Here is a 25,540-nt window from a genome sequence, read left to right on the forward strand (position 1 = left end):
ACAAGCAGGAACAGCAGCAGCATGTACACCACTACGTAACATTTCTCACAGTCAGGCTACTCTTTGTGGTGCAGAGCTTCTTGAAAAATAACCGTGAGGTGCAGGAGATGCTTTTGGTGGACCGTAAAATTTCGGGACATTTCCGGCATTCTGCCACAGCATGTAGGAGATTGCAGCAGCTCCAAGAACAATCTAACTTGCCCTGTCACCAACTTAAGCAAGAGGTGTTAACAAGGTGGAATTCCACCCTGTACATGCTTTAGAGGATGGAGGAACAGCGCAAAGCGATACAAGCATATTGCACAAGCCATGACATTGGGAAAGGAGGAGGGATGTATTTCAGTCTTGCAGTGGAGAATCCTTTCTGTGCTGTGCAAGGTGCTGAAACCATTTGAAGTTGTGACATGTGAAGTGTGTTCAGAATCTTCCTGCTTGAGCCAAGTCATTCCCTTAATTCGACTTTTGGATTAGCAGCTTGATAAACTGAAGGAGAAGATGAAAGAAAGCAATTCCGCAAAGTATGCTGGTCTTGTAGATGAAATACTTAATTCACTTCACAATGATCCAAGAGTTATTAAAATCTTGAAGTCGGATCACTATGTTTTGGCAACTGTGCTTGATCCGAGGTTTAAGACCTACATTGATTCTATGCTTCCAAATGACCGAGATCTGAACAGTTGCAAGGAGCTATTGGTCAACAAGTTGTCTGCTGAACTGGGCTTTGGCTTGACAACGTCAACGTTTCTCAGGCAGCTGCTGCTTGGAAAAATTGCACTTTCCAAAGAGAAGAATGGATGACGCAGGTGGCAGACCACAACAGTTTGACATCTGTGCTGGTTTGAAAGATTTTACCAAAAAAGTGTGACCTCGGTCATAACTCCATCCAATCCTACTATTAACATGCAAAGGATGGTGGGGGATTATTTTTAAGAGTTAATTGATATGGAAATGTTAGACAGTCCCTTTCCATACTGAGAGGAAAAACAAGCCATTTTGAAACCCATGTACAAACTTACTTTGCAATACCTAGGCTGCCCACCCTCCAGTATGTACTCAGAAAGAGTATTCAGCACAGCCGGGAACCTTGTCAGTGATCGACGTAGGAGGTTACTTCCTAAAAATGTGGAAAAGATGATGCTCATCAAAATGAACTACATCTTCCACCAGGAAGGCCTTTAACGGCAAATACATCCAAGTACTGACACTTCTCTAATGGCGGATTCCAGCGGAGATGAATTAATAGTCTGTAATGATGATGTACACACTGATGAGGGTGATGATGATGCTGAAGATGATGACGACATCATCTTGACAGTGTAGAATTCACTTCACATAACTGGTGGTCCTAAGATGCCTTTAGGCCATTGATAGCTTGTTTAAGGAGGGCCTAGCAGGGATTAAACTGTATTTTTCTGAATTTGCACTAATAAGTGTAGGGTGTAATATACACCCAAAGAGAAAAGGTGCTTTGATCATTTTGATTTAACGTACAGACTTTGCAGGCTGCTTTTTTGTAACTTTCACTATAAGTGTAGTGTGTAATATACACCCAAAGAGAAAAGGTGGTTTGGTCATTTTGATTTATCGTACAGTCTTTGCAGGTTGCTTTTTTGTAACTTTCACTATAAGTGTAGGGTGTAATATACACCCAAAGAGAAAAGGTGCTTTGGTCATTTTGATTTATCTTACAGTGTTTGCAGGCTGCTTTTTTGTAACTTTCACTATAAGTGTAGTGTGTAATATACACCCAAAGAGAAAGGGTGGTTTGGTCATTTTGATTTATCGTACAGTCTTTGCAGGTTTCTTTTTTGTAACTTTCACTATAAGTGTAGGGTGTAATATACACCCAACTGGCTTTTTACTTTGGATTTTAATAGCTCTTTTTAGTGCCTTGTCTGGCACCCTGGATTGGTGTGTGTCTGATAAAAGCACACATCCCGGGGGGGTCAGCGCTCGTTAGAATTTGTTAGCTGTAGAATTACCTCACCTATCCAAGAAACAGGTGGAGCACCCATTGCCATATATTAACTGTAGAATTACCTCACTTATCCAAGAAACAGGTGGAGCGATCGATCGTTGCCATATATTACTTGTAGAATTACTTCACTTATCCAAGAAACACGTGAAGCGCTCGTTGCAATGTTTCCTAGATGTGGTAGAAACTACCGTGTGTTTGAGTCATTGCTCTGTTGCTTAACATCCAGCCAGATCACTGCAGTATTTGGCTGAAAGTGTATGAAAAGCATATTGTGACCTGTGAGAGGGTCAAAATTGAATGGAAATGACTGGAAATTAGTGTTAGTGAGGTTAATAATAATGTAGGTACAAAATAATATCTAAATTATGTTATTTTATCCCAAAAAATTTAATTTTGTTAAAAATACCAAAACAAAAGCAAACAAAACCAAAACCAAAACCAAAACACAAAGGTAATCCAGATCCAAAACCAAAACACGGGGATCAGTGAGCATCTCTAATTAAGAGAGTGTTCAAATGTTCTGTGCAGCTCTCAGACCAAAGTCCATCTATCTCCTATAAAATAAAAAAGCAATCTAAGGGCCATTTCTGGAACTGCAAAACTGCAAGCCAACAGTGCCATTTTGAAACATTATCGGCCTGACGCTGTGTTAAGAGCAAAGCAAAAAAAAAAAGTAAATTTGATCCTGAACAAACCATGTTTCAATGCAAGGTGTGCAAATTAATTTATTTGTTTCTATGCATGGAAATACTACCTACTTTTTGCACACAAATACTAGGCAGCTTAATTTTTATACTGTAATTTAAAGTTGATCTAGGACATACCCCCTGTCAACCTTAATGCTGTTTGTACAGTTTAAATCCCCACCACCACCACCACAGTGCAACCTGGTTTTGTTAAGGTGCAAACTTTGGGTCCCCTAGCAGGGGCTTGCTGCCGGCGGCTGCACACTCTTCAGGTCCGTTTGGCAGTGATAATGTGCTGCCCGGCTGCTCTGATTGGGTTTTAAACACAATCAGAGCAGCGGGACAGCACATTATCACTGCCGAACGGATCTGCACATACTGTGCAGCCGCCGGCAGCCTTAGAAGCCATAAAGGGGGCGGGGCTTAAATCGCCCCCCCCCCTCCCCCTATATCGCCCGGGGTAGAAAAAAATTCTAGATCCGCCCCTGGCCCAGGGAGCAGACAAGTTGGCGCAATATCATGTTTAAAAAAAAAGACCAGAGGAAGGAAGAGGGAACAGAATTAAAGATAAAACATAAATCAAAAATTGCAATAGGATCTGTGCAATGTGCCTTATAGTAGAACTGGCAATGTGATTGTATAGTAAAAGCACAATTCTTAGTATCTGTTATCTGTAAATATAGATAAAGCCGTAGTGTCATTCCTACAGTAGAAACATTGTACTGTATTTGTCATAGGCTTAGATGACATAGTATGATGAAAGAGGGACATATTGTGGAAAGAGGGGGGTGCCCTAACATTTGCTAAAGGGTGTTGGAATAATTATAAAACTCCATGCCCAGAGATTAAAAATTCCCAGTTACACCTATGGATCACGGTTTGGAAATCCTGCTCACATCCAATAAGTGGACCTTTGCTAGTATTGTAGATAATATGGACCAGTTTTTTTACAATTATTTGCTTCAGAAAAAAATGCTCATCAAACGACATAGACAAAGGGAAAAAGTACATTTTAAAACTAGTCTGTTATTCTGGAGGAAGTTTTTTTTTTTTTAAACAAACAAAACATTTATCCATTTATCTGTATTGAAGGGCGTTGGCTGAACATAATCTAGATCTAAATCTGCTAATCCCTGTGACAGACACCAGTGCAGTCAGTGGCAAGAAGATGTGGTATAATAATTATGGTGTTTTGCTGAATGATTAACTGAGCTATAACATCAACATACTGCACAGACCTGCATATCAGTAGTACATGGCATCTATTATACCGCTTTCATTCTGCCGCCCCGGCAATATCCCGGGTTTTTCCCGGGGCTTGTAGCCGGGTTTTTGCCGGGGCTTGGAGCGTCCCAGCTCAGAAACACCATTCATACTGCACCTCGGACCCGGGAATTTCCCGGGTTGACCCCATTCATACTGCACAAGTCTGTGCCCTGGCAATTTGTGGGAGTCATCACCAGAGCAGTTTTCATTGGCTGAAAAATGAAGACTGGATGCTGCTCCAGTGTTTAAATCCTGGCAGAAAAACCTGAACTTTGCTTCCTTTCACACAACTAGTATTTCCCAGACTTTGTACCTCTGTAATGTGGGATATCAGCTACATCAGACACCCAAATAAATACACAGCACTGCACTTTAATCAGGACAAGTAACCTTTAAAGGGAAATATACTCTATCTATTAGCATGATTTATATATATAAAAAAGTACAATAGTGATGGTCTGCTTCTCTATATATCTCCAATCATGTATACCCAATGGTATATTTATGTATGTAATAGCCATTAATAAAATTTCTGTAAACTGCCCTTCTTTTCATATGCATTCTTTGTATTCTCCTGCTTTAAATCCTCCAGAGACAGGCAGACAGCCAATCATCTTGTTTTCTGTGCAACCCGGGTTGAAAAACCTGGGTTGCACCATTCATAGTGCAGGCAACCCAGGTCCGACCCGGGAATTACCCCTCGATAAATCCCGGGTTGAAGACCCGGGTTTTTAGACCCGGGATTTTTGACTTGTACCATTCATACTGCACCAAGACCCGGGTCGTTTGAGCTCGCCCCGGGAAAAACCCGGGATTTTGGTGCAGTATCAATGGGGTATTAGAATGATCAGGTTAAAATTTAATTTCATTTTTCATGCAGCCTATACATTTGCACGATCATTCGAACAAGCGTCTGATTTTCTTTTTAGCTGCTCACTATATACTGTTCATAAGGAAAATGGTCTAAATATCATAAGACAGAGTTTTGGAAGAATACATACGCAGTGGTCTTATCTGTCAGTGCAAAACTTATAGAGGGAAATACATCATTTCATCATACTTAGGTTAAGGGGACTTTCTTCTTTGGGAAAACTCCCATTTCAACTCTATATAATTAAATGCTCTGTGTCTATATATGTTACATAGCGTGTACCAAACACAGACACTGAGCATTCTATTCCCCTTACATGGCATAAACTGACTTGAACACCTACTCATTTATATTTATATAACCCTTAAAATGCTAAAAGCAAAATAATTAGATATTAAAATACACAGTAAAGGACCACAAAAGCGAAAATGCAAGTTGTCTTATATAACCAAGGCACAGGCACTACTTTATATCTCCTGATCTATCGCCATCTGTGTTGTCCAGCGTTACTGACTGTCTTTCTGCCATTTAATCTTGGATGTCCTCTTGCCTACTCAAACTCAGTCTATCAAAAACAGAGTGAATAATATTCCCACCCGCCAACAGAAATTACTTATCTGACATTTCTACTTCTGTTGGCAACATGACCTTTAATCCCACCCAGCAAGCTCGCTGCCTAGGTGTGATCCTTGACGCAGAGCTATCCTTTGTTCCCCACATCGTGTCTATATCTAAATCCTGTTACATACATATAAAAAACATTTCCAGACGAACATATCATCATCATCAGTTATTTATATAGCGCCACTATTTCTGCAGCGCTGTACAGTGAAGTCATTCACATCGGTCCCTGCCCCATTGGAGCTTACAGTCTAAATTCCCTAGCATACACACACACTCACACACATACATAGAGGGACAGAGAGGGAGGCTAGGGTCAATTTGATAGCAGCCAATTAACCTACTAGTATGTTTTACACATATCTTACACAAGACACTGCAAACACTTTAACTCATGCACTCAACATCTCCCACATTGACAATTGCAATTCCTTACTTATTGCTCTTTCCCTAAACAGATTCTCACCCCTAAGATCTATTTTGCATGCAGCAGCTAGACTGATTTTCCTTGCAAATCGTCCTTCCTCTGCTGAGCCACTTTGTCAGTCTCTACATTGGTTACCTGTTTTCTTACCGTATCCAATATAAAATTCTTCTACTAACCTACAAGGTTATCAACAAAACTGCACCAATAGACACAGTGTCGGACTGGGGCATGAAGGGCCCACCGGGGAACTGCAATGCTAGGGGCCCACCAGAGGGGGTGTGGCCAGTCATCATAGAGGCGAGACTAGACGCTAGAGGGGGAGTGGTCAGCCCACGAAGGACAGCTAGCACCATAGTGTAGTATATAAAGAATGCAGTGTGTGTATAAAGAGTACACAGTCTGACCTGCCCCTTAGATTGGGCAGAACAGTCACCATAAATCGGTATTGTCCCACTAGACCAGGCTTGGCTAACCTGTGGCACTCCAGGTGTTGTGAAACTACAAGCCCCAGCATGCTTTGCCAATATATAGCAGCTTATTGCTGGAAGGGTGTGCTGAGACTTGTAGTTTCACAACACCTGGAGTGCCACAGGTTAGCCAAGCCTGCACTAGACTCAGAATTTTTGACAGACTGTCCTACCTGTTGTTGTCACTTTTACCACCTGCAGCTGCTGGTTTCTTTAGTTGCTGCTTGTCTGGATCTTGGAATGTTGAGGGCCCTATTTGGAAAAAATAATGGGTACATTTAGAAGATTCCAACCAGCCCTGGCATTAAATCAATAGGACCAACAATTAATACTTAGGCCTTCCTCCAGCCACAACATTAAAGTTATAGTATTCCCATTTAATAAACCTATTTCCCTCCCCCCAGACAGCCCCTGCAATAAATCGCATTTATGTATAATACGTATAATAAATATACCTATTTCCCGCAACCGTCACTGCCATTAAATAATTCATATTCACATTTAATTAAAAGCCCCCAAACCACCCCATCTTAAATTAAATTGTCCCACCTTCACCCTACAAAGAAAATAGCACCCATTATTTAGCTACCACCTACCACACACACATTACATTGCCACAAGCCCGCTGTGCCATCACACACACATTACTGTGCCCCTTAATCACCATGCTGGGCCTCCTTATGATCAGACTGCGCCCTCCATGCTGTTTTTGCCCCCCCTTCATCACCCTGTGTCATGCTGCTTTTGTTTCCCCCTTCTCCTGGCCCCCCTTAACTCTGCCATCATGCTCCCCCTTCACTCTGCCTTCATGCTCCCCCTCCACTCTGCCTTCATGCTCCCCCTCCACTCTGCCTTCATGCTCCCCCTCCACTCTGCCTTCATGCTCCCCCTCCACTCTGCCTTCATGCTCCCCCTCCACTCTGCCTTCATGCTCCCCCTCCACTCTGCCTTCATGCTCCCCCTCCACTCTGCCATCATGCTCCCCCTCCACTCTGCCATCATGCTCCCCCTTCATGCTCCCCCTTCACGCTCCCCCTCCACTCTGCCATCATGCTCCCCCTTCACTCTGCCTTCATGCTCTCCCATCATGCTCCCCCTTCATGCTCTGCCATCATGCTCCCCCTCCACTCTGCCATCATGCTCCCCCTTCACTCTGCCATCATGCTCTCCCATCATGCTCCCCCTTCATGCTCTGCCATCATGCTCCCCCTCCACTCTGCCTTCATGCTCTGCCTTCATGCTCCCCCTCCACTCTGCCATCATACTCTGCCTTCATGCTCCCCCTTCATGCTCCCCCTTCATGCTCCCCCTTCATGCTACCCCTCCACTCTGTCTTCATGCTCTGCCTTCATGCTCCCCCTTCATTCTGCCTTCATACTCTGCCATCATGCTCCCCCTCCACTCTGCCTTCATGCTCCCCCTTCATGCTCTGCCATCATGCTCCCCCTTCATGCTCCCCCTTCATGCTCCCCCTTCATGCTCCCCCTTCACGCTCTGCCTTCATGCTCTGCCTTCATGCTCTCTTCTTTCTTCCATTCCCTCACTTACCTTTTCTATCTGATTCTTTATTCTCTTCTGTCTTCTGTCTTCTGTCTGCGGCGCTCCTCACTGAATGTCGGGCGTGATGACGTCACGCCCGGCATTCAGTGCGCACGGAGCCAGCGCCGCAGACACGCAAGGTTTTTTTTGGTTTTTTTTGTCTTCAGTTACTCGCTCCCCCACCAACGAAGAGGGGAGCGATCAGGGTCGGGGCCTACCGGGGGATAGACCGGTCCCCCGGCGGGCCAGTCCGACCCTGAATATACATCTCCTCACTTGTCTCAAAATATCTCCCAACTCCACAACTCCGTTCTGCACAACATCTGTGTCTCTCATCCACTTTCATTACATCCTCACATTCCCATTTACAGGACTTTTATCAAGCTGCACCCAATAAGACTTTCCTCTGGTCTCCAAACCTTCAAGCGTTCTCTGAAAACCCACCATCAGGCAAACTTATAATATTCCTCAACCAACCTCTTAACCTCACTAGGTTACCCTATTACAAACATTTACACAATTCACCCAAGACAACAGCCCTCTGACCTCCTGATCAACAATGCTGTGTGACTGTACAGCGCTGCGGAATTAGTGGCACTATAAAAATAAATGGTGATGATGATGAAAATGATGATAAATTGTAGTAGTTGGCCTTCTCTCTTGCCATTTTATTACAAGATATCCCAGGATGAAAGTGCTACTTAGAGATCTAGCTTATTATAAACAGAAATTTTAAGAGGCGCAAATCTAAAAATTATAGAGATGCACTTAATACAAGATTTTTAATAAGATTGTAAAGTTAAAAATGCAGATAAAATATAATATTTTAGTCTCATCAGCTTAATTTTAATATATAAAATTAGGGTTCGGATTAAGGGCCTCATAAAAAATGACTGTAATTTTCATTTAAAATGCAGATGGAAATTGCTTTAAAAAAGACACATGCTACACAGGTATATTGAGCAAGATGCATCTACACTGACCGTTATAACTATCAGTTCGTAACTAACACTAGTGATCCAGCAGCAGCAAGTCTCCCATCTACTGACAGGTACACATGCTTCTGGATCTCAGTCTAAGTTAGTCGTATATGCTCCATCACGCTCCTTCTTCCACCCGTTCTTCAATCACAAGGGGCCTGAAGAAGCCACAAGTGCAACATGCTACTCAGTGTACATATGGCCGCAAAATTAGTGATTTGTGGGTATGTGCAGAAGTAATAAAATGTATTATACACGTAAAACACACACGAAGGGCATATCATTATCATCATCATCAACATTTATTTATATAGCTCCAGCAAATTCCGTAGCGCTTTACATATCTCAATGTTTACCCATTAAAATGCCCCTTTAAGCATTTCAATATCATGATTTGTATGGTTTGTAATGTCCCTAGCCAGGTATACCTATGACCATGCTAAGTTGTCCATTGGCAGAGAGGAGACCATGGGGTAAATGTATCAAGCTGAGAATTTCCCGGCGGGTTTGAAAAGTGGAGATGTTGCCTATAGCAACTAATCAGATTCTAGCTATCATTTTGTAGAATGTACTAAATAAATGATAACAAGAATCTGATTGGTTTTTCCAACCCGCTTGATACAGCTTGATCTCAGCTTGATACATTTACACCCATAAATTGCAGCCAATGGTTATGACACATGAAGAGCACAGATCTGAAGGTAATGGTGTACAGTGTGTATACACGAATTGGCGTGTAGATCAGCACTTGGTGTTTTTTTTGTCCTTGGTAAAATCACCTAGCTATGGCATAGTTAGAATTTTCTTGTAGTATATATCCAGCTTTAGCCTAGATACACACTACACCTATGTAACCATCCATAAATGACACAACAGGCTTCTTTTAGATACTGTAAAGCATAAACAGATTTACAGTATCTAAAAGAAAGCCTGGTGTGTCATTTATGGATGGTCACAAAGTGCAGTGTGTTTCTAGGCTAAGGCTGGATAAATACATCAGTTAATGTGTAGGCATCAAGGATCTGATATCTAGAAAGTAATAATATATACAGATCTCCAACAAAAAAGCAATATTCTTGCTCAGAAGGCTTTACCTATCCTTTTATGTGCTGCACAAACTAACTTTTTATTGCTACATTGATCCTTCTCTGTATCGGATCTCTGTATCGTTTCGTAGATGTACTCTGGTTGTTAATACTTTCTATTTCTCATAACTTGAAGTTTTGCATTTGGAGAAACTGGGTGTTACAGAAACAACATCTCATAACTTGAAGTTTTGCATTTGGAGAAATTGGGTGTTACAGAAACAACATCTCATAACTTGAAGTTTTGCATTTGGAGAAACTGGGTGTTACAGAAACAACATCTCATAACAACATCTCATAACAACATGGGCACAACAAAAGCGAAAGTGCAAAGTCGTCTTTTTATTACCATACAAGTAATGACATCACTTTGTGATACGAAGGGTGTTCAATTAGTTCCTTTCCCAGCAGAGGGCGTGTGTCTCATGCATATATCCCAAGCTTCATGGAGTGGCTGATGCACCAGTTTATTCACGCTAACATTGGAATATGTCATGGCTTCTAAAGCAGACAGATTGGCAACTGCAGCAGCCAGGGGAGATGTACAGCTTGTGAAAGAAATACTCGAGTCTGGGGTAAATCCCAACGCCGTCAACAAAATTGGCAGAACACCCATTCAGGTAAGCGAAGCAGATACAATTCAATTATTTCTTATCAACCAATTTTATATAAACCATGAGAGAACAGAAAACGGTATCGGGCAGCCTTATGTCCTTTATTCCAGTTTAACTGGATTACTTAATATGTATATATATATATATATATATATATATATATATATATATATATATATATATATATATATATATATATATATATATATATTATATATATATATATATATAATATATATATATATATATATATATATATATATATATATATATATATATATATATATACACGCACACGCGCACTAAAGCCGTCTGGCATTACCTCTGGTATGGTGAGGGAATTTGTACTATGTTAGTCTGCTTAGAGTTATTTATGTTCCTTTACAGCTGTCACTAGTTGACATACAGAAAGGTGTAAAATTACAGTTAGATAATTTATACTTATGTAAATCACTGACACTTAGATGATTGATAGATAGATAGATAGATAGATAGATAGATAGATAGGTAGATAGATAGATAGATAATGTATACTTATTTAGATCATTGACACTTATTTTTATTATTATAACTACTGTATCTTGTTTCTTCTGGCTGCTCTGATACATTTAGGTTTGGATTACACTCAATTGAGAATAATCAAAATCAATTGCAGGACAGTAATATTAACAACTGATTACTTCCTTTAATACTAGTACCATCAGTTTAAAATGCGTCTTTCTTGCACATATTCATATGTTTAGAGAGTAGTATTTTTGCACGTATTTAGATAGTTGATTAGGAGATTACCTCAATTAAAAATCTATGAAACACGTTATTGTTCTTGGCACCTACAATTTACAATAATAAACTACAGATATTTAAAAACAATGTATATGTGAGTGTTGTTTAGATTATTTCTGACACGTTGCTCGTTAATTCGGTAATTTTAGTATATGAGATTTGGGGCTGAGGGCAGGACATAGTATCGAACTCACTTTCACGCAGACAGTTTTACATTGTTAAAATGAGGTTCTGTGACATCTTCTGTATGGTATTAAATATATACTATAAGATAAAACGATAAAAGTTGACCCTGGAAACAATGGCCACAGTGTTAAATAATACAAGACAGTCACTTCCCATATTATATGAGAGTTAACAGTTGTTATTTTAATAATCTGAACACACATGTTTACACATTTTATATAGAGTGTACATCTACTGATAAATATGTGAGTTTAATTTATGGCCTGACGAGTATGAATGTACTTGTATGCGTGTATGAAAATGATAACTGATCTGTTCCTATTAAAACTATACTTGTGCACCAGATTTTATTATCCCGGCTAACGTTTGCTAAACGTTTAACATACAATCAGCAGTGACTGTATTTGTAGTTAACCGCTACTCCGAACTTTTGTCCTAAATTACTCATGATGTTTTAAGATTAATAGGCAAATTAGAACACTCTATAATTTTATGTGTATCAAATAATGTAAAGAGTAAATATAAAACAAGACTGCAAAAATCCCATCAGTACTAAACTAAATATTTAAATCTTCAAGGCTGTCTTTGAACGGCATTTCTACGCTCTGTTATTGTCATCCTTAAATTTATGCAAAATATATCCTCCTTATTAATAACATTTCGTATCTGAGTTAACTGAACCCCATTATGCGGCATCATGAGTATTAAAATCATGACTGTAAATAACTGAGGTGTGTGGTTTAGAGGGCATAGTAATTTACCGATAACCAAAATTAATTGAGAAAAAGGAAACACATGCCCAGAGAAAATAATTGAAACAGTAATTATGTCTATAGGGCACAACACGGGAGTCTTGGAAAATCGTACTCAAGTATATATATATATATATATATATATATATATATATATATATATATATATATATATATATATAGATAGATATATATATATATATATATATATATATATATATATATATATATATATACATATATATAGATAGATATATATATATATATATATATATATATATATATATATATAGATATATATATATAGATAGATATATATATATATATATATATATATATATATATATATATAGAGAGAGAGAGAGAGAGAGATATATATATATATATATATATATATATATATATATATATATATATATATATATGTATATATATGTGTATATATATTAGCCAGATACAAGCTTAAAAGTATACAGCAATGCAAATGTGAACTAATCACAAAGAACCAGTAAGAGTACATGGTGAGTGTCACGGGTGCTACATCATATATAGCAACCCTATATGTTGGTATAACAATTTCCAGATCATTATCTTGTGTATGACCTTGTCATATTGTGCTGATTCAAATCCGTTTATAAGCTAATAAAAAAACATAGTATTTTCTTTAGGATTTCGACCACTATTTATATATTTTATATATGTTATATATTTTATAATGTACAAGATGAATAGGTTGATAGTACAATACTCATGTGGGATGCACTTGTATAGTTAGTTGCTGGTTTCCAGTATGATGAGTGTGTGTTGAGAAAATGTATCCATAAATTGTTAGCTTTGGAGTATGGGTATCTTACCTCTTTGTCTGTTAATACTCAGTATTATTTTATTAATGTGTTTATTTTCACCTGTAGAGTGCTGTCACTATATAAATACATTTAATATCTTCTCTCAAGGACGTTAGTAGTATTGAAACAACTTCCTCTTGTTGCATTGTTAGTCAGTACTGGGCCCAGCAAGCCTGTGGTTGTTTACAGACAGCTTCTCCTTCCTCATATGCATAATTTAGCTATTTATACTTGATTTTTTTCATGTCAATGTCAAGTACATTTAAGGGTTAAATTCACATATGAAACTCTAGTAATAGGTAATACAAGTAAATCGTTATATTATTTATGAATCAGTTCAATTATATATTCTTGGAAACTCAAAGGAAATGCAATTTTTTCTTCGTGGATTTTGTAGCTATAAAAAGCATACAGTTTCAATGTAAGACACAAAGTAAAATTAAAAAATGAGTAGGTAAGAATTGAACAATTAATTATTCTAAAACCACAAGTGTAATTAATGTATTGGTGGAAAAAGGAAAGAGTCAACAAATCTAGCCCATACGTGAGCAGGTTCTGTCCTTCAGAACAAGAAATCGGAAAACAAAGGTCCAGTTAGTGCAGTCAGCCAAGAACCTCCTTTATAAACAATCAATGGTTAGGAGGCACCTAAAAAACTGAAACAGTGACATAATATAGAGTACATGTATAATAAGACTATGATCCAGACATACACAGTGAATGCAAAGGGTCTACATGCATTTGAGGGAAATAAAATATAGATGTAAGAATATATATAATGTACATATAGGACCTCATTTAAAGTCGGACGCAAAGGCCGTTTAAGAATTGTAGGAGTGGGAGTGTGCCGCAGCTTGGTAGGGTATTATGAGTGGCAAATAACCCCAGTTGCATCACACTCTTAATACGCTATCGAGCTGCGAGCAGTTCCTGCAGCTAGCTAGTCGCTTGCGCCACCTAATTCCTGCCGCACAGCTTTAACCCTGTTTTGACGTGTGTTGCGTCTGCGCCTCACTGCGACTATGATTTATTTACATGGTCACACCTTCACAATTCCACCTTCCTCCCGTTCTCTCGTAGTGAGCCACAAGCTATTGCAAATGTTAATTGTGTCCAAGATACAGGTGGATATGGTGCTATCTGCACATGCGTGATAGTGTTTTTTTGTTGGATGCGCCTAAAACGGATTTTGCGTCCGACTCTAAATGAGGTCCATAATGTATAATATATAATGTTATAAGAGGTTAAAGATTATAATCAAAAGGAAGACAATTGGTAATGAAGGTAAAAGGTCCCTGATTTATATTCCACACTGAACCAGATATGCATTAGTTCCAGATAAGTAGGGCAGGTCTGGTATTGAGGTAGGGGATTTACAGTTAGTTTTGACTTGAATAAATCAGTGTTGCACCCATAGAATGTTTCACACACAGGTTAGAAACACGCTTAGCTAGGTATGTCTCTGTGCTTGGAAGTCACCATGATTTTGTGGAGGCTTTGAGTCTTAAGTACAGTGCTCTGGGTAATTTTTTTTAAAATGATTTACAATGGACCAGTGGAGATTGATGCAGATCTAGGTCTGCAGATAGTTGGCTAAACCTCCAATTTTGAATGCACAATATCTAAAGTGCCATGTGGTGCTGCTCACCTATAAGAAGTGTTTTCTTTCCTCTGAAGAATAAGGAACAAGCAGTGGCAGAACCAGAGGTCATAGATGAGAATGCTGGAGACTCTAGGATGTGTGCTGGGGATAGAGTGGAACATGGGTCTAGTCCTGTAACAGCGAAAACTGTGGTGATTGAGAAGGTGATACAATGACAGGTGTCACTGACTGGAACTGCAGAGGAGTCTGATAGAGAACCAGGATGTGATCTAAGTGCAGAGCTGGCTGTCAGTGCACACAAACCTAAGCAGCACTCAGTAGACTATGTGCCCATTAGATGCGAACCCGCCTATATATATAGGCAGGCAATGCATAAATTGGATGACACAACGCATGTGCAGTAAGAAACCAGTAAAGGTGTTTGTTCAAAAAGAGCTTGGTTTCTAGCAATCCAAGAATGTTTTCCACTCTTACGGCAGCACAGATATTCGGCTCATTGATATTAAGAGGAGTAGCTTCTCTCATCAAGACTCACACCAAAAGAAATCTCCCATTTTAGTTGGCCTTCCTTGCACATTTCTAAATTATTTATGTCTTTGTGGAGACATAAGTGGTCATGTAGAATTGGATCATATTTGCATTCACAACATAAGTATATATTATATCCTGTACTTTACTTCATATTCAATGCCACATGTATCTTAAGATACATGTATCTTGGAATTAACAACACCACCCCTTCATACATCTCAAATCTCATATCAAAATACTCTCCCTACCGCCCTCTTAGATCTACCCACCTGTGCCTTGCCTCGTCTCTGGTATCCATCTCTCACTCATGCCAAGACTTCTCCTGTGCTGTTCCCCATGGAATTCCCTACCACGCTTGTGACAGGATGGACCGCCTATGCCACCCTGTCTGTTGTTGCTGGGAACCGGCTGGGTTTACTTTGCCACCGTTCCCTTTCGTTATTCCGAATGCGCCCCTCCTGCCACAGTGGGAGGGGCCTGCTGCCATCACTGAGCTCCTTCTATGGCACTCAGAACCACGTTCCTTCTGGGTAACTGACGCTGCTAGCGTACCTCATTGCTGGTGTACCTGGGCTGGTACTCCTGACCTCTCACTATAGATCAGGGTTGCTGTGTATGGATTTTCCCCCTGGCCTATCACACTAACCAGGGCTGCATGGGTAGCAGGCAGAGCGGTGGTACTGGAAAAGCTTGGGTCCAAACCTCAGACAGCCGGAGAACAAATTAGATTTAGGGTCTAATCTGCAGGTCACAGGATTACAGCAATATTGAAGATGTTTTCAAGCAGCTCTTGAAGCAAGATATTTATTTGCTCTCACACTGGTGGAAGGTACCAGTGTGATCAGGTCATATGTAAATCAGAAGAATACATTACATGCTCAAACAGCTCATCTTTTATACAGTTCTGACAGGATGTATTCTACTTACACAAACATGGATTTACATGCATTGGAAAGCTAGCCATATTTACACTTATATGTGAAATTCTAGAAATGCTGTGATGTCCTGCATCTGGTTTTCAGATGCAGAGAATCCAGGATCCAATGTTAATTAAAAGTTCCTGCCTTCCATGTTGGACCTCACACATCAAAAGATCTAATTAGCACGGGGCCTTTCTTCAGACTGTTCAGAATACATATTCACACAGAACAACAAAAAAACAAAAACAATCCAGTTTCCCACATCACAATACACAAAAGGCTTTGTAAATAAAGGTTTATTGTATCAGATATATACATCAGAAATAAGCATATCCTATAACAAGGTTAAGAGACAAATGTTTTCCCTTGGTCTCAGAAGTTAAAGATTTCCCTATGTCAAAACATACACAATATTAAAAATAAGTGCATTGGCAATTTATATAAATCAGCGGCCTGCGCTATTTCCTTTAAATGAATTCATACCAAAAATTATCAGTGATCCAGTCCCAACCCTCATTCAGGTTTTCCCACAGTCTTCAAATTATTATACATTCTCTAAAAACCCATCTCTTTTTTAACCTTATCCATGATGATCACTAATATACCCTCACGGCTGTCCCAATCTCCACGGGAAGCCTCACTCGCTCCTTTTGTTTCAGATGTGCCCTCTTCCACTTAGAAAGTAAGCTCTCTAATGAGCAGGGTCCTTCATACCCTTTGTTTTCATGTCTGCATTTATTTTGTCTACATTGTATGTCCTTGTTTTATGTATGTACTGTTTTCCCTACTGTACGGCACTGCGGAAGAAATGTGGTGCCTTACAAAACCTTACTGCACTATGCCTATGCTTGCCTGCCCACTACCTCCCCCGTTCTAACTCTGTAATCAAAAAGAGACACTAGAAGAAGATACATCTCAGTCTGAAAGTAGAATGAGATGTAACGTTTGTAAAAAAATAAAAATTTTTACAGTTAGCAAACAAACTAACGGTCTACTATACATGAGCTCCAAAACCTTCAAAACTGAACACAATTTTTCAGGTGCGGGCTCACTGATCTCCTATATAGGCTTCACTACCTCTCTCTTTCTGATACTTATTACACTTATTATGCAACCTAGCATCACACTGGCCTTCTCCATTGCTTTGCTACATTGTCTGTCACCTGAAAGAGTGACTCATAAAGTGACCCTTTGTTCTTCATTATTTGTATTTTTGCATCATAAATACTATATACACGTTTTGTATTTTTGAGACCCAAGTGAATGATTTTGCATTTTTTGGCACTGAACTCTTGTTGCCACAACCTTGACTATTTCCATAATGTACCTAGTTCATCACTAATTTTGGTTAAACCTATTGGTGTGTTTGCCATGTTACATAACTTTGTGTCATCTGCAAAAAGCTATACTTTCCTTTCAACACTATAACTTTGTCAACAAAGAGAATTTTAAAGAGGGGCTCATTGAGTATCCATGGGGTACTCCACTGGTAACCGTTCCTTCTTCTGAATGTATTCCATTTACTACAAATCTCTGTCGTATATACTACAACCAATATTGTATCCACTCAGCCACCTTTGAATCTAATCCCAAACATTCTTACAAGTGTATTAACTAATTTAGTTAGTACAGTAAGAGATATACAAGAGATGAACAAGAGGAGAACAGGAGGTGAACCTTCTACCTGCAAACACTGCTACATGAAGACAACATTCTACAATCAGCGGTGACCTCTGATATCCTCCACCACCTGCATTGTCAACTGCCTGGACGCTCCCTGCTGATCTGTTTCTCATACTTATTCTGGCCTGCTGCATTATTATGACTTGTTGATTCCTCTTATGCTGCTTGGATTCCGACTTTTAAACCACACTGTTAATCCACTTAGATTGAACTTTGAACGGACTCCCTCTTGTCCTGTGGACTTATATAACCACCACAGTACACCTTGTATTATGTCTTATGTTATACTATTGCCTTCCAATCATGTCTTATGTCACTGTCTCATCTAACTGTTTTTTCTAAACACACCCATCTGGTATCTCTACTCTCCTTACTGCTTCCTATTCCCTGACATACTTTACATCTCTTCTTCATCTATTCTCTTTTTCTACCTTTGCACTCCTTCACTTTACTCACCTTTCGTGCTCTCACCATTTCCTCACTCCACTTGTAAGCCCTTACCATCCTTGATTTCTGAATTACCTTCAACTGTCTATTTTACACCTTCTTTAGCTTTATCATGATTTACTCCTCTATCACTTCTGTCCTCTCCCTCTATCCCCCTGCTTTCCATGTCCAATCTTTCCATATTCTTCCTCCTCCTCACTCCCCCCTCTCCATTCCCATCCCCCTCTCTATTTCACTCCTCTCTTCACTTCTCTCTTCACTTCTGTGCTTCTGGGCCCCAGATCTAACTCGCTGCCCCCTCTTCCTTATATTCCACTCTCCTCCCTTTCCCCACTCTCAGCGTCGGGCTGCTCCTACCTACCACCTCCCTCTCTTTCTCCCCAGGTAATCTACTCCCTCATGTCACTCCTACCTTCTGCCTCTCCCATTCTCAACCCCCATTATCTGCCCCATCTCCACTCCTCCCCTACGTCTTACTCCCCTGCCCCTCGTCTCCTGACTGCTGACAAATTCCTCATATTTCTGCTTCTCGTCCAATTCCAACCCTCTCTTCCTGTCATTACCCTCACTCCATATCATACTCACTCTTGCAGTCGAGCAACCCCAACAATCTCATCCACATCTCTCCTCTTCCCTCTCTTCCACTATCCTGTGGTCTCTGGAAAGCCAGATCAGTCTGTAACAAATTGACCTCTATCCATGATCTCTTTATCTCTAGATCCTTCAACCTGCTTGCCATCACTGAAACCTGGCTATACCCTGAGGACACTACCTCTCCTGCTGCTCTCTCTTTCGGGGGCTTGTCCTTCTCCCGCACACACAGACCTGGAGAACGGCAAGGTGGGGGTTTCGGCATACTACTCTCCTCCTACTGTTCTTTTTGGGTTCTTTCCCCTGAACCCTCCCTCTCTTTTTCCTCCTTTGAGGTACACTCTTTCCGTCTATTCCACCCAGTCCACCTCCGTGTTGCTGTTATCTACAGTCCTCCTGGTCCTGTCTCTCAATTCCTTGATCACTTTGACACCTGGATCCCTCATTTTCTTTCCTCTGACCTTCCCTCCCTCTTCTTGGGGGACTTTAATATTCCTATAGACAATCCCACAGGCTCTGCTGCCTCCACACTTCTCTCCCTCTCCTCCTCCCTTGGTCTCTCTCAATCGACCTCCTCTCCCTCCCACCACAGTGGCCACTCCCTTGATCTGTTTTTTTACACCTCGGTACTGTCTCCGACCTCATTAATTCACATTTTTCTCTCTTGAACCACAATCTCCTCTCCTTTAGCATCTCTCCACCCCTCTCATAGTCCCCGTCCCAAAGGTTACTCTCACCAGGCGGAATCTTGACACTGTTGATCCTACCACTTTCTCCTCCTTCCTGGGCTTGCTCCTCTCCCCCATCACCAATCTTTCTTGCCCCGATAAGGCTGTTTCCTTTTACAATCGCACGCTTACCACTGCACTTCACTCTGCCGCCCCGGCTGTCACCATCAAGCTTCGTCGGTCCCTGACGCAACTGTGGCCCACTAAACTTACCTGCTATCTTCAAAAATGATCCCGCAGTGCAGAACAGCTCTAGAGAAAGTCACGCACTCATGCTGACTTCCTCCACTTCAAGTTCATACTTGCCTCTTACTGTTCGGCCCTATCGCTCTCTAAACAATCTATCTTTAAAGCTCTCATTTCTTCCCAATCCTCCAACCCCCGTCGGCTTTTTGCCACCTTCAACTCCCTCCTCTCCCCTCCCCCTCTCCCACTCCCCCCCACACTCTCTGCTGTCGACTTTGCTACCCACTTCACCTCCAAGATTGAGTCTATACGTCATGACATCTCCCAGCAGTCCTTTCTTTCCACACCCTCTCCCCCCTCCATGCCCACTCTGTCCCTCTTCTCACCCTCCTCTGTGGCTGCTATCTCCTCTCTCCCCTCCCCTCCTGCTTGCTCACCCTCCTTCTCTTCCTTCACGCCGTTATCTGCAGATGAATCCATACCGTTCTCTCTTCCTCTCCCCCCTCCACTTGCCCACAGGACCCAATCCGCTCCCACCTCCTCTGCTCCCTCTCTCTTGAGGCCTGCTCCCACCTTGCCCACCTCCTCAACCTATCCCTCTCCTCTGGAATCTTCTCCTCTTTTTTTAAACATGCTCTTGTCTCCCCCATACTCAAGAAACCGTCCCTTGATCCAGCCTCTCTATCTAATTACCGCCCTATTTCGCTTCTTCCTTTTGCCTACAAACTCCTTGAATGGGTTGTCTATAACCGTCTCACCTCCTTTCTCTCCTCTCACTCACTCCTTGAGCCACTCCAATCCGGTTTTCGCTCCCTCCACTCCACTGAAACTGCCCTCACTAAGGACACTAATGACCTTCTCCTCACTAAATCCAAAAGACACTACTTCCTTCTTATCCTTCTTGACCTGTCTGCTGCCTTCGATACCGTTGACCATGCACTCCTTTTGCAAACTCTCAAATCTATAGGCCTATGTGACACTGTCCTCTCCTGGTTTTTCTCTTACCTCACCAACCGCTCCTTCTCAGTCTCTACTCATGATTCTACATCACCACCTCTTCCCCTACCTGTTGGCGTTCCTCAAGGCTCCATTCTTGGCCCCCTGCTTTTCTCCCTATACACCTCCTCCCTTGGTGTCCTCATCCTCTCCTTTGGCCTCTAGTACCACCTCTATGCTGATGATACCCAAATTTATCTTTCATCCCCTGACTTCTCTCCTTCCCTTCTGTCTCGTGTCTCCTGCTGTCTCTCGGCCATCTCATCTTGGATGTCCCAACGTTTCCTTAAACTCAATATTTACAAGACTGCGCTTATAATCTTCCCCCCTTCCAGGACTTCCCCACCTCCCCCCTCTCTATTTCTGTTAATAACACTACCCTCGTTTCTGTCCCCCAAGTCCGATGCCTTGGGGTCATCCATGATTCCTCCCTCTCATTCAAGCCTCACATTCTGTCCCTCTCTAAATCCTGCTACTTCCACCTTCGGAATATATCAAAGATACGCCCCTTTCTCACCATTGAAGCTACCAAAACCCTTGTTCACTCGCTTGTAATCTCTCGCCTTCACTACTGCAACCTCCTTCTCTCTGACCTACCTGAGTCTCACTTTGACCCTCTTAAGTCTATCCTCAATGCTGCTGCCCGCCTCATATCTCTCTCCCGCCGCTCTGCAGTCTCCCTCCAACAGTCACTACATTGGCTCCCCATACCCTGCAGAATTAAATTTAAACTCCTCACCCTCACCTTTAAAGCTCCTAAGCAATTCTCCCCTCACTACATCTCCAATGTCATCTCTACCTACACTCCTACCGCCCCTTCCACCCTGCCTGTGACCGCCTCCTCACTACTTCACTGATCACCTCTTCCCATTCCCGTCTTCAGGACTTTGCCCGGGCTACTCCCCTGCTGTGGAATAATCTTCCACGTTCCATCAGGTTAGCATCTACTCTCAAAGGCTTCAAGCGTCCCCTTAAGACTCATTTCTTTATTCAGTACCACCCTATTTGTGTCTCCCCCTTCCCTTTAGAATGTAAGCTCCCAGGAGCAGGACCCTCTTTCCTTGTGTGCTCCTTCTACTATTCCATCACCCTCTGTACCTCTTGGCCTGTTTCGCTAGCCCGGTTTTCTTTAGCTTCGGCCTACTTCTCTGATTTCCACCATTCCTTTCACTATCTGTCCCAGAAATAATCTGATTTGCTTTACCTTGTTACCGTGTTTGTATATATTTTTGTTCTTTCTGTATCATGTTGTGTCTTGGGTCTCTGTTTTCTGTATATGTAATGTACGGCACTGCGGACCCTTTGTGGTACCTTATAAGTTAAAGATAATAATAATAATTTGACAGTAATCAATGCGGGACATTGACAAAGGCTGTATTAAAATATATATACGCTACCGGTATGCTCCATTATCTTAGTCACTCAATCAAAAACAATCAGTCAGATTTGTTTGACATGATCTTCCCCCAATAAACACATGCTGTTTTGGATGTTGTAAATTGATGCATTTGAGATATGCATGCAGTGTTTCCTTTGCTCTTCCCACTAATGATGTCAGACACACTGACCTGTAGTTATCAGCCTCTTCTTAACTTCCACATTGTAAAACAGGACTGCACTTATCTAGTCCTTCAGTTTATGGCATAACCAGCATCCCTTTTACCAGCATCCTTATTCTAGGATGTATCCCATCTGGCCCCATTAAATTGTCTACTTTCAGATTTTAGAGTTTGGTCAGTATTCTCTCCTCTAAATAGACTCAGGTCTACTTTCTTAGTATCAGTATACCTGCTACTCAACTGATGTCAGCTTCCTTCTACTGTAAATACAGAACATAAATACTTGTTTAAGATTACCTGCTATACCCTTGTCTCTTTCCTCCCTCAGTCTTTAGCCTTACTTTCTTCATTTTGCTTTTAACCTCTCACTATATCTAAAAAAAAATAGTTTTGTCCCTTTTACTTACCGTCTGTGCCATCTCTCTAGTCTGAGCCTTGGCACATCTGATTTTGTTCTTGCCATCCTTCTACTGCTCCAGGTATACTACTTTATTATCATTCTTCCAAGTTGCTTATATTTCCGAATAGCAATTTTTTGCTTTTACAAAGCTTCCGAACTCATTTGTGAACCAGATTTTCTTTCATTTCTGTTTTTATGACCTGACTAATGCAAAGATCTGTTGCTTTTAAAACTGTACTCTTTACTTGCTCCCATTGTTCTTGCACTTCATTCAGGTGCCAATATTCTTCAAAAGAATAACTTACATGATTACATTGTCAGCCATCCTGAAATATAGATAAAGACTTGCCTTATATATTTATCAAAAAACATAGGAAGATACCCCAGATGAAGTTCCAGAGAAGGAAACATGTAGGGTTTTGTCCTCACGATATTGGTATTTATAGTCATGTCATGTTTTAGAGGGATTTTTATTGCCAGTGTGATATTTGTGGAACAGTTACACCTTCAGATCCAGACAGCTTCAAGTCTTCCTCCTTGATATCAACATCACCATGGACTCAGAAAAGCACTGTTTTGTTACTTTTTTAAGAGTCTTTAAACTTGTTCAAAATAAAAATTGGCTGTTTTAAAAGAATTCACACATGAGCGGCTGTCTTCTCGTTGTGTATTTCTTCCACAGATAATGAAGTGATTATAAGTGAGAGCTGAGCATCCTGCCCGTAGTACATCTATAGAGCATTTAAAAGATAAGTTTTATCTTTATTTGTAAAATGTATGCTGCTTTCATTCAATAGTTTCATTGATGGTACATTAATTACTATACCATGAGCGCCCTTTCTTCTTATGTTTTTTGATTCTAGATTATTCCATTGTGGGTGTGGATGTTTCCAAGAAAGGAGCTGCTATTTGCCTTTGAACTTTATTTATTTTTTATGGTGTATATGTATGGAATTGTTTATGTATTTAGTGTATATAATTTGTAGCACCGCAAGGAAACCAAGAGATTATGGACCTCATTTAGAGTCGGACGCAAAGTCCGTTTTAGGCTTATCCAACAAAGAAACAGACTTTGCGTCTGACTCTAAATGAGGTCCTATATGTTTATGTAAATAAAAAGATATAAGCTTACTGTAACGTACATTGCGAATCACAAACCATTGCAGTCATATATGAAAAGAAGTCAGTAAAGAGGATAGTAATCAGCATATCCAAATTTACAAACTGGTGGCTGTTGATCTCTATCTCATGGCCTAGCTCATCATAGAACCACCAGACTACATGTAGTAATCAGCACTGGATGTGAAAGTGGTATACATTTAAATAATATTTTAGTAATGTGTTTATGGCTTTATTTATTAAGCATTTAACATGTTTTCAAAGTATAGATGATAATCAACTGTGAAATAGTAATAATAATAATGATAATGGTTTTATATCTTGTCTTTTATACTGAACCTGAAAGGTGATGATGATGGGCTCTCCAAAAATAGCTCAGCTACTCATTGCTCATGGTGCTGACCCTACAGTCCCTGATCCTACAACAGGAACATGCCCTGCACATGATGCCGCCCGGGAAGGCTTTGCGGACACACTTCTTGTGCTTATAAAAGGAGGAGCAAGTCTTGATTTGCCACTGGACATCTATGGCAAACGTCCCATAGATTTGGCTTCTTCATCTGTTATACAAACTTTAAGGCTGCAAGGAATTTTAATACCTAATTTAAATTAATTGAAAATATAAATAAATATGAAATCTTTTTAGATCAGTTTCAATTTCTTCTGTGTGTGTATATGTATTGTATATATAATAAGTATGTATTGACTATAGCAGTGTAAGCAGTTTGGTTGACTTGTTAAGATTGGATCAGTCATGTGATTAGTCATTTATCCAGTTGATATTTAAAAAGGTGATGTCAGACTGTACCTAGCTATGTTACCTACAGTAAATTTCAAGATTTGTTTGTATGAGTAGACTTGAATCACAAGGTTCAAAATTCAAGAATGTATTCCTCTACAAGAATTTAGTGAGGCACAATTTCATTTATTTATTTTATTAAAAGGAAATAAAAAATGCAAATTTGTAGCATCGTCATGATAACAATGTCACAACTAAGAAAATTAAAATTTGTTTTATTCATTATTTTGCATGCAGTACTGTTTTCTATCTACAAGAGAAATGATTATGTCTCTCATTGATGAAACTATGAATATTCTCGAGATAATGTGTCATGGGTGGCAAGTGGCACAGCAGTTAGCAATGTTGTCTCACAGCATGCCATGCATTCCATTCTGAACAGGGTACTGTGGGCCTCATGTAGAGTTAGACGCAAATCCAACTCAAACAGACACTTTTGGCCAAGGACCCGTCTCAATTTGCACTCAGACTGAGACGGATCTGCCCCTTACACCTCTCTATGTTAAGAGAGGTGGAACAGGAGAGGTACTGGGAAGCTTAGCAATGGAAGGGCGTGTTCACGTTATTTACATGCTATGTGAGTTGAAAATAGTCATAATTATGTCTAGGAGATGTAACTGTTGCAGGTGCTTTCTCCTTGCTGTATTCAAAAAAAAGTAAAAAAATGTATTACATTTGGAAAAAAAAAAAAAGGCGTGCTCCATCCCCCAAACAGCTTAACCAACACTAGTACTGTTTTGAGGGGAGAGGCATGCTGGTTTTTTATTTTTTTTTACATTAATGTATTTATTTATCTGCCTTACAGGGCCACTGTGACTGATACACATAGGTGTATCATGCACATTGTCCAATCAGGCAGATAAAGTGGTATGTCTGTG

The 25,540-nt window shown here is 40.4% G+C and overlaps 1 protein-coding gene across 1 annotated transcript; it reads left to right on the forward strand.

Moving 5' to 3' along the window:
- Positions 1–10,337: 10,337 nt before the first annotated feature.
- Positions 10,338–24,887, forward strand: LOC142153032 (cyclin-dependent kinase 4 inhibitor B-like). Its single transcript, XM_075210272.1, has 2 exons — positions 10,338–10,540; positions 24,210–24,887. Exons 1-2 carry the CDS (start codon positions 10,415–10,417, stop codon positions 24,474–24,476), a joined length of 393 nt encoding a protein of 130 aa, XP_075066373.1. The 5' UTR covers positions 10,338–10,414; the 3' UTR covers positions 24,477–24,887.
- The last annotated feature ends 653 nt before the right edge of the window (positions 24,888–25,540 follow it).

Source organism: Mixophyes fleayi, chromosome 1 (genome assembly GCF_038048845.1).
Source record: "Mixophyes fleayi isolate aMixFle1 chromosome 1, aMixFle1.hap1, whole genome shotgun sequence".
In the NCBI taxonomy this organism is placed as follows: domain Eukaryota; kingdom Metazoa; phylum Chordata; class Amphibia; order Anura; family Limnodynastidae; genus Mixophyes; species Mixophyes fleayi.

Coding starts and splice junctions, on each gene's coding strand:
- LOC142153032 (XM_075210272.1), top strand. CDS start 10,415: ATGGCTTCTAAAGCAGACAGATTGGCAACTGCAGCAGCCAGGGGAGAT. Junction 10,541..24,209: donor TTGGCAGAACACCCATTCAG/GTAAGCGAAGCA, acceptor TGAACCTGAAAG/GTGATGATGATGGGCTCTCC.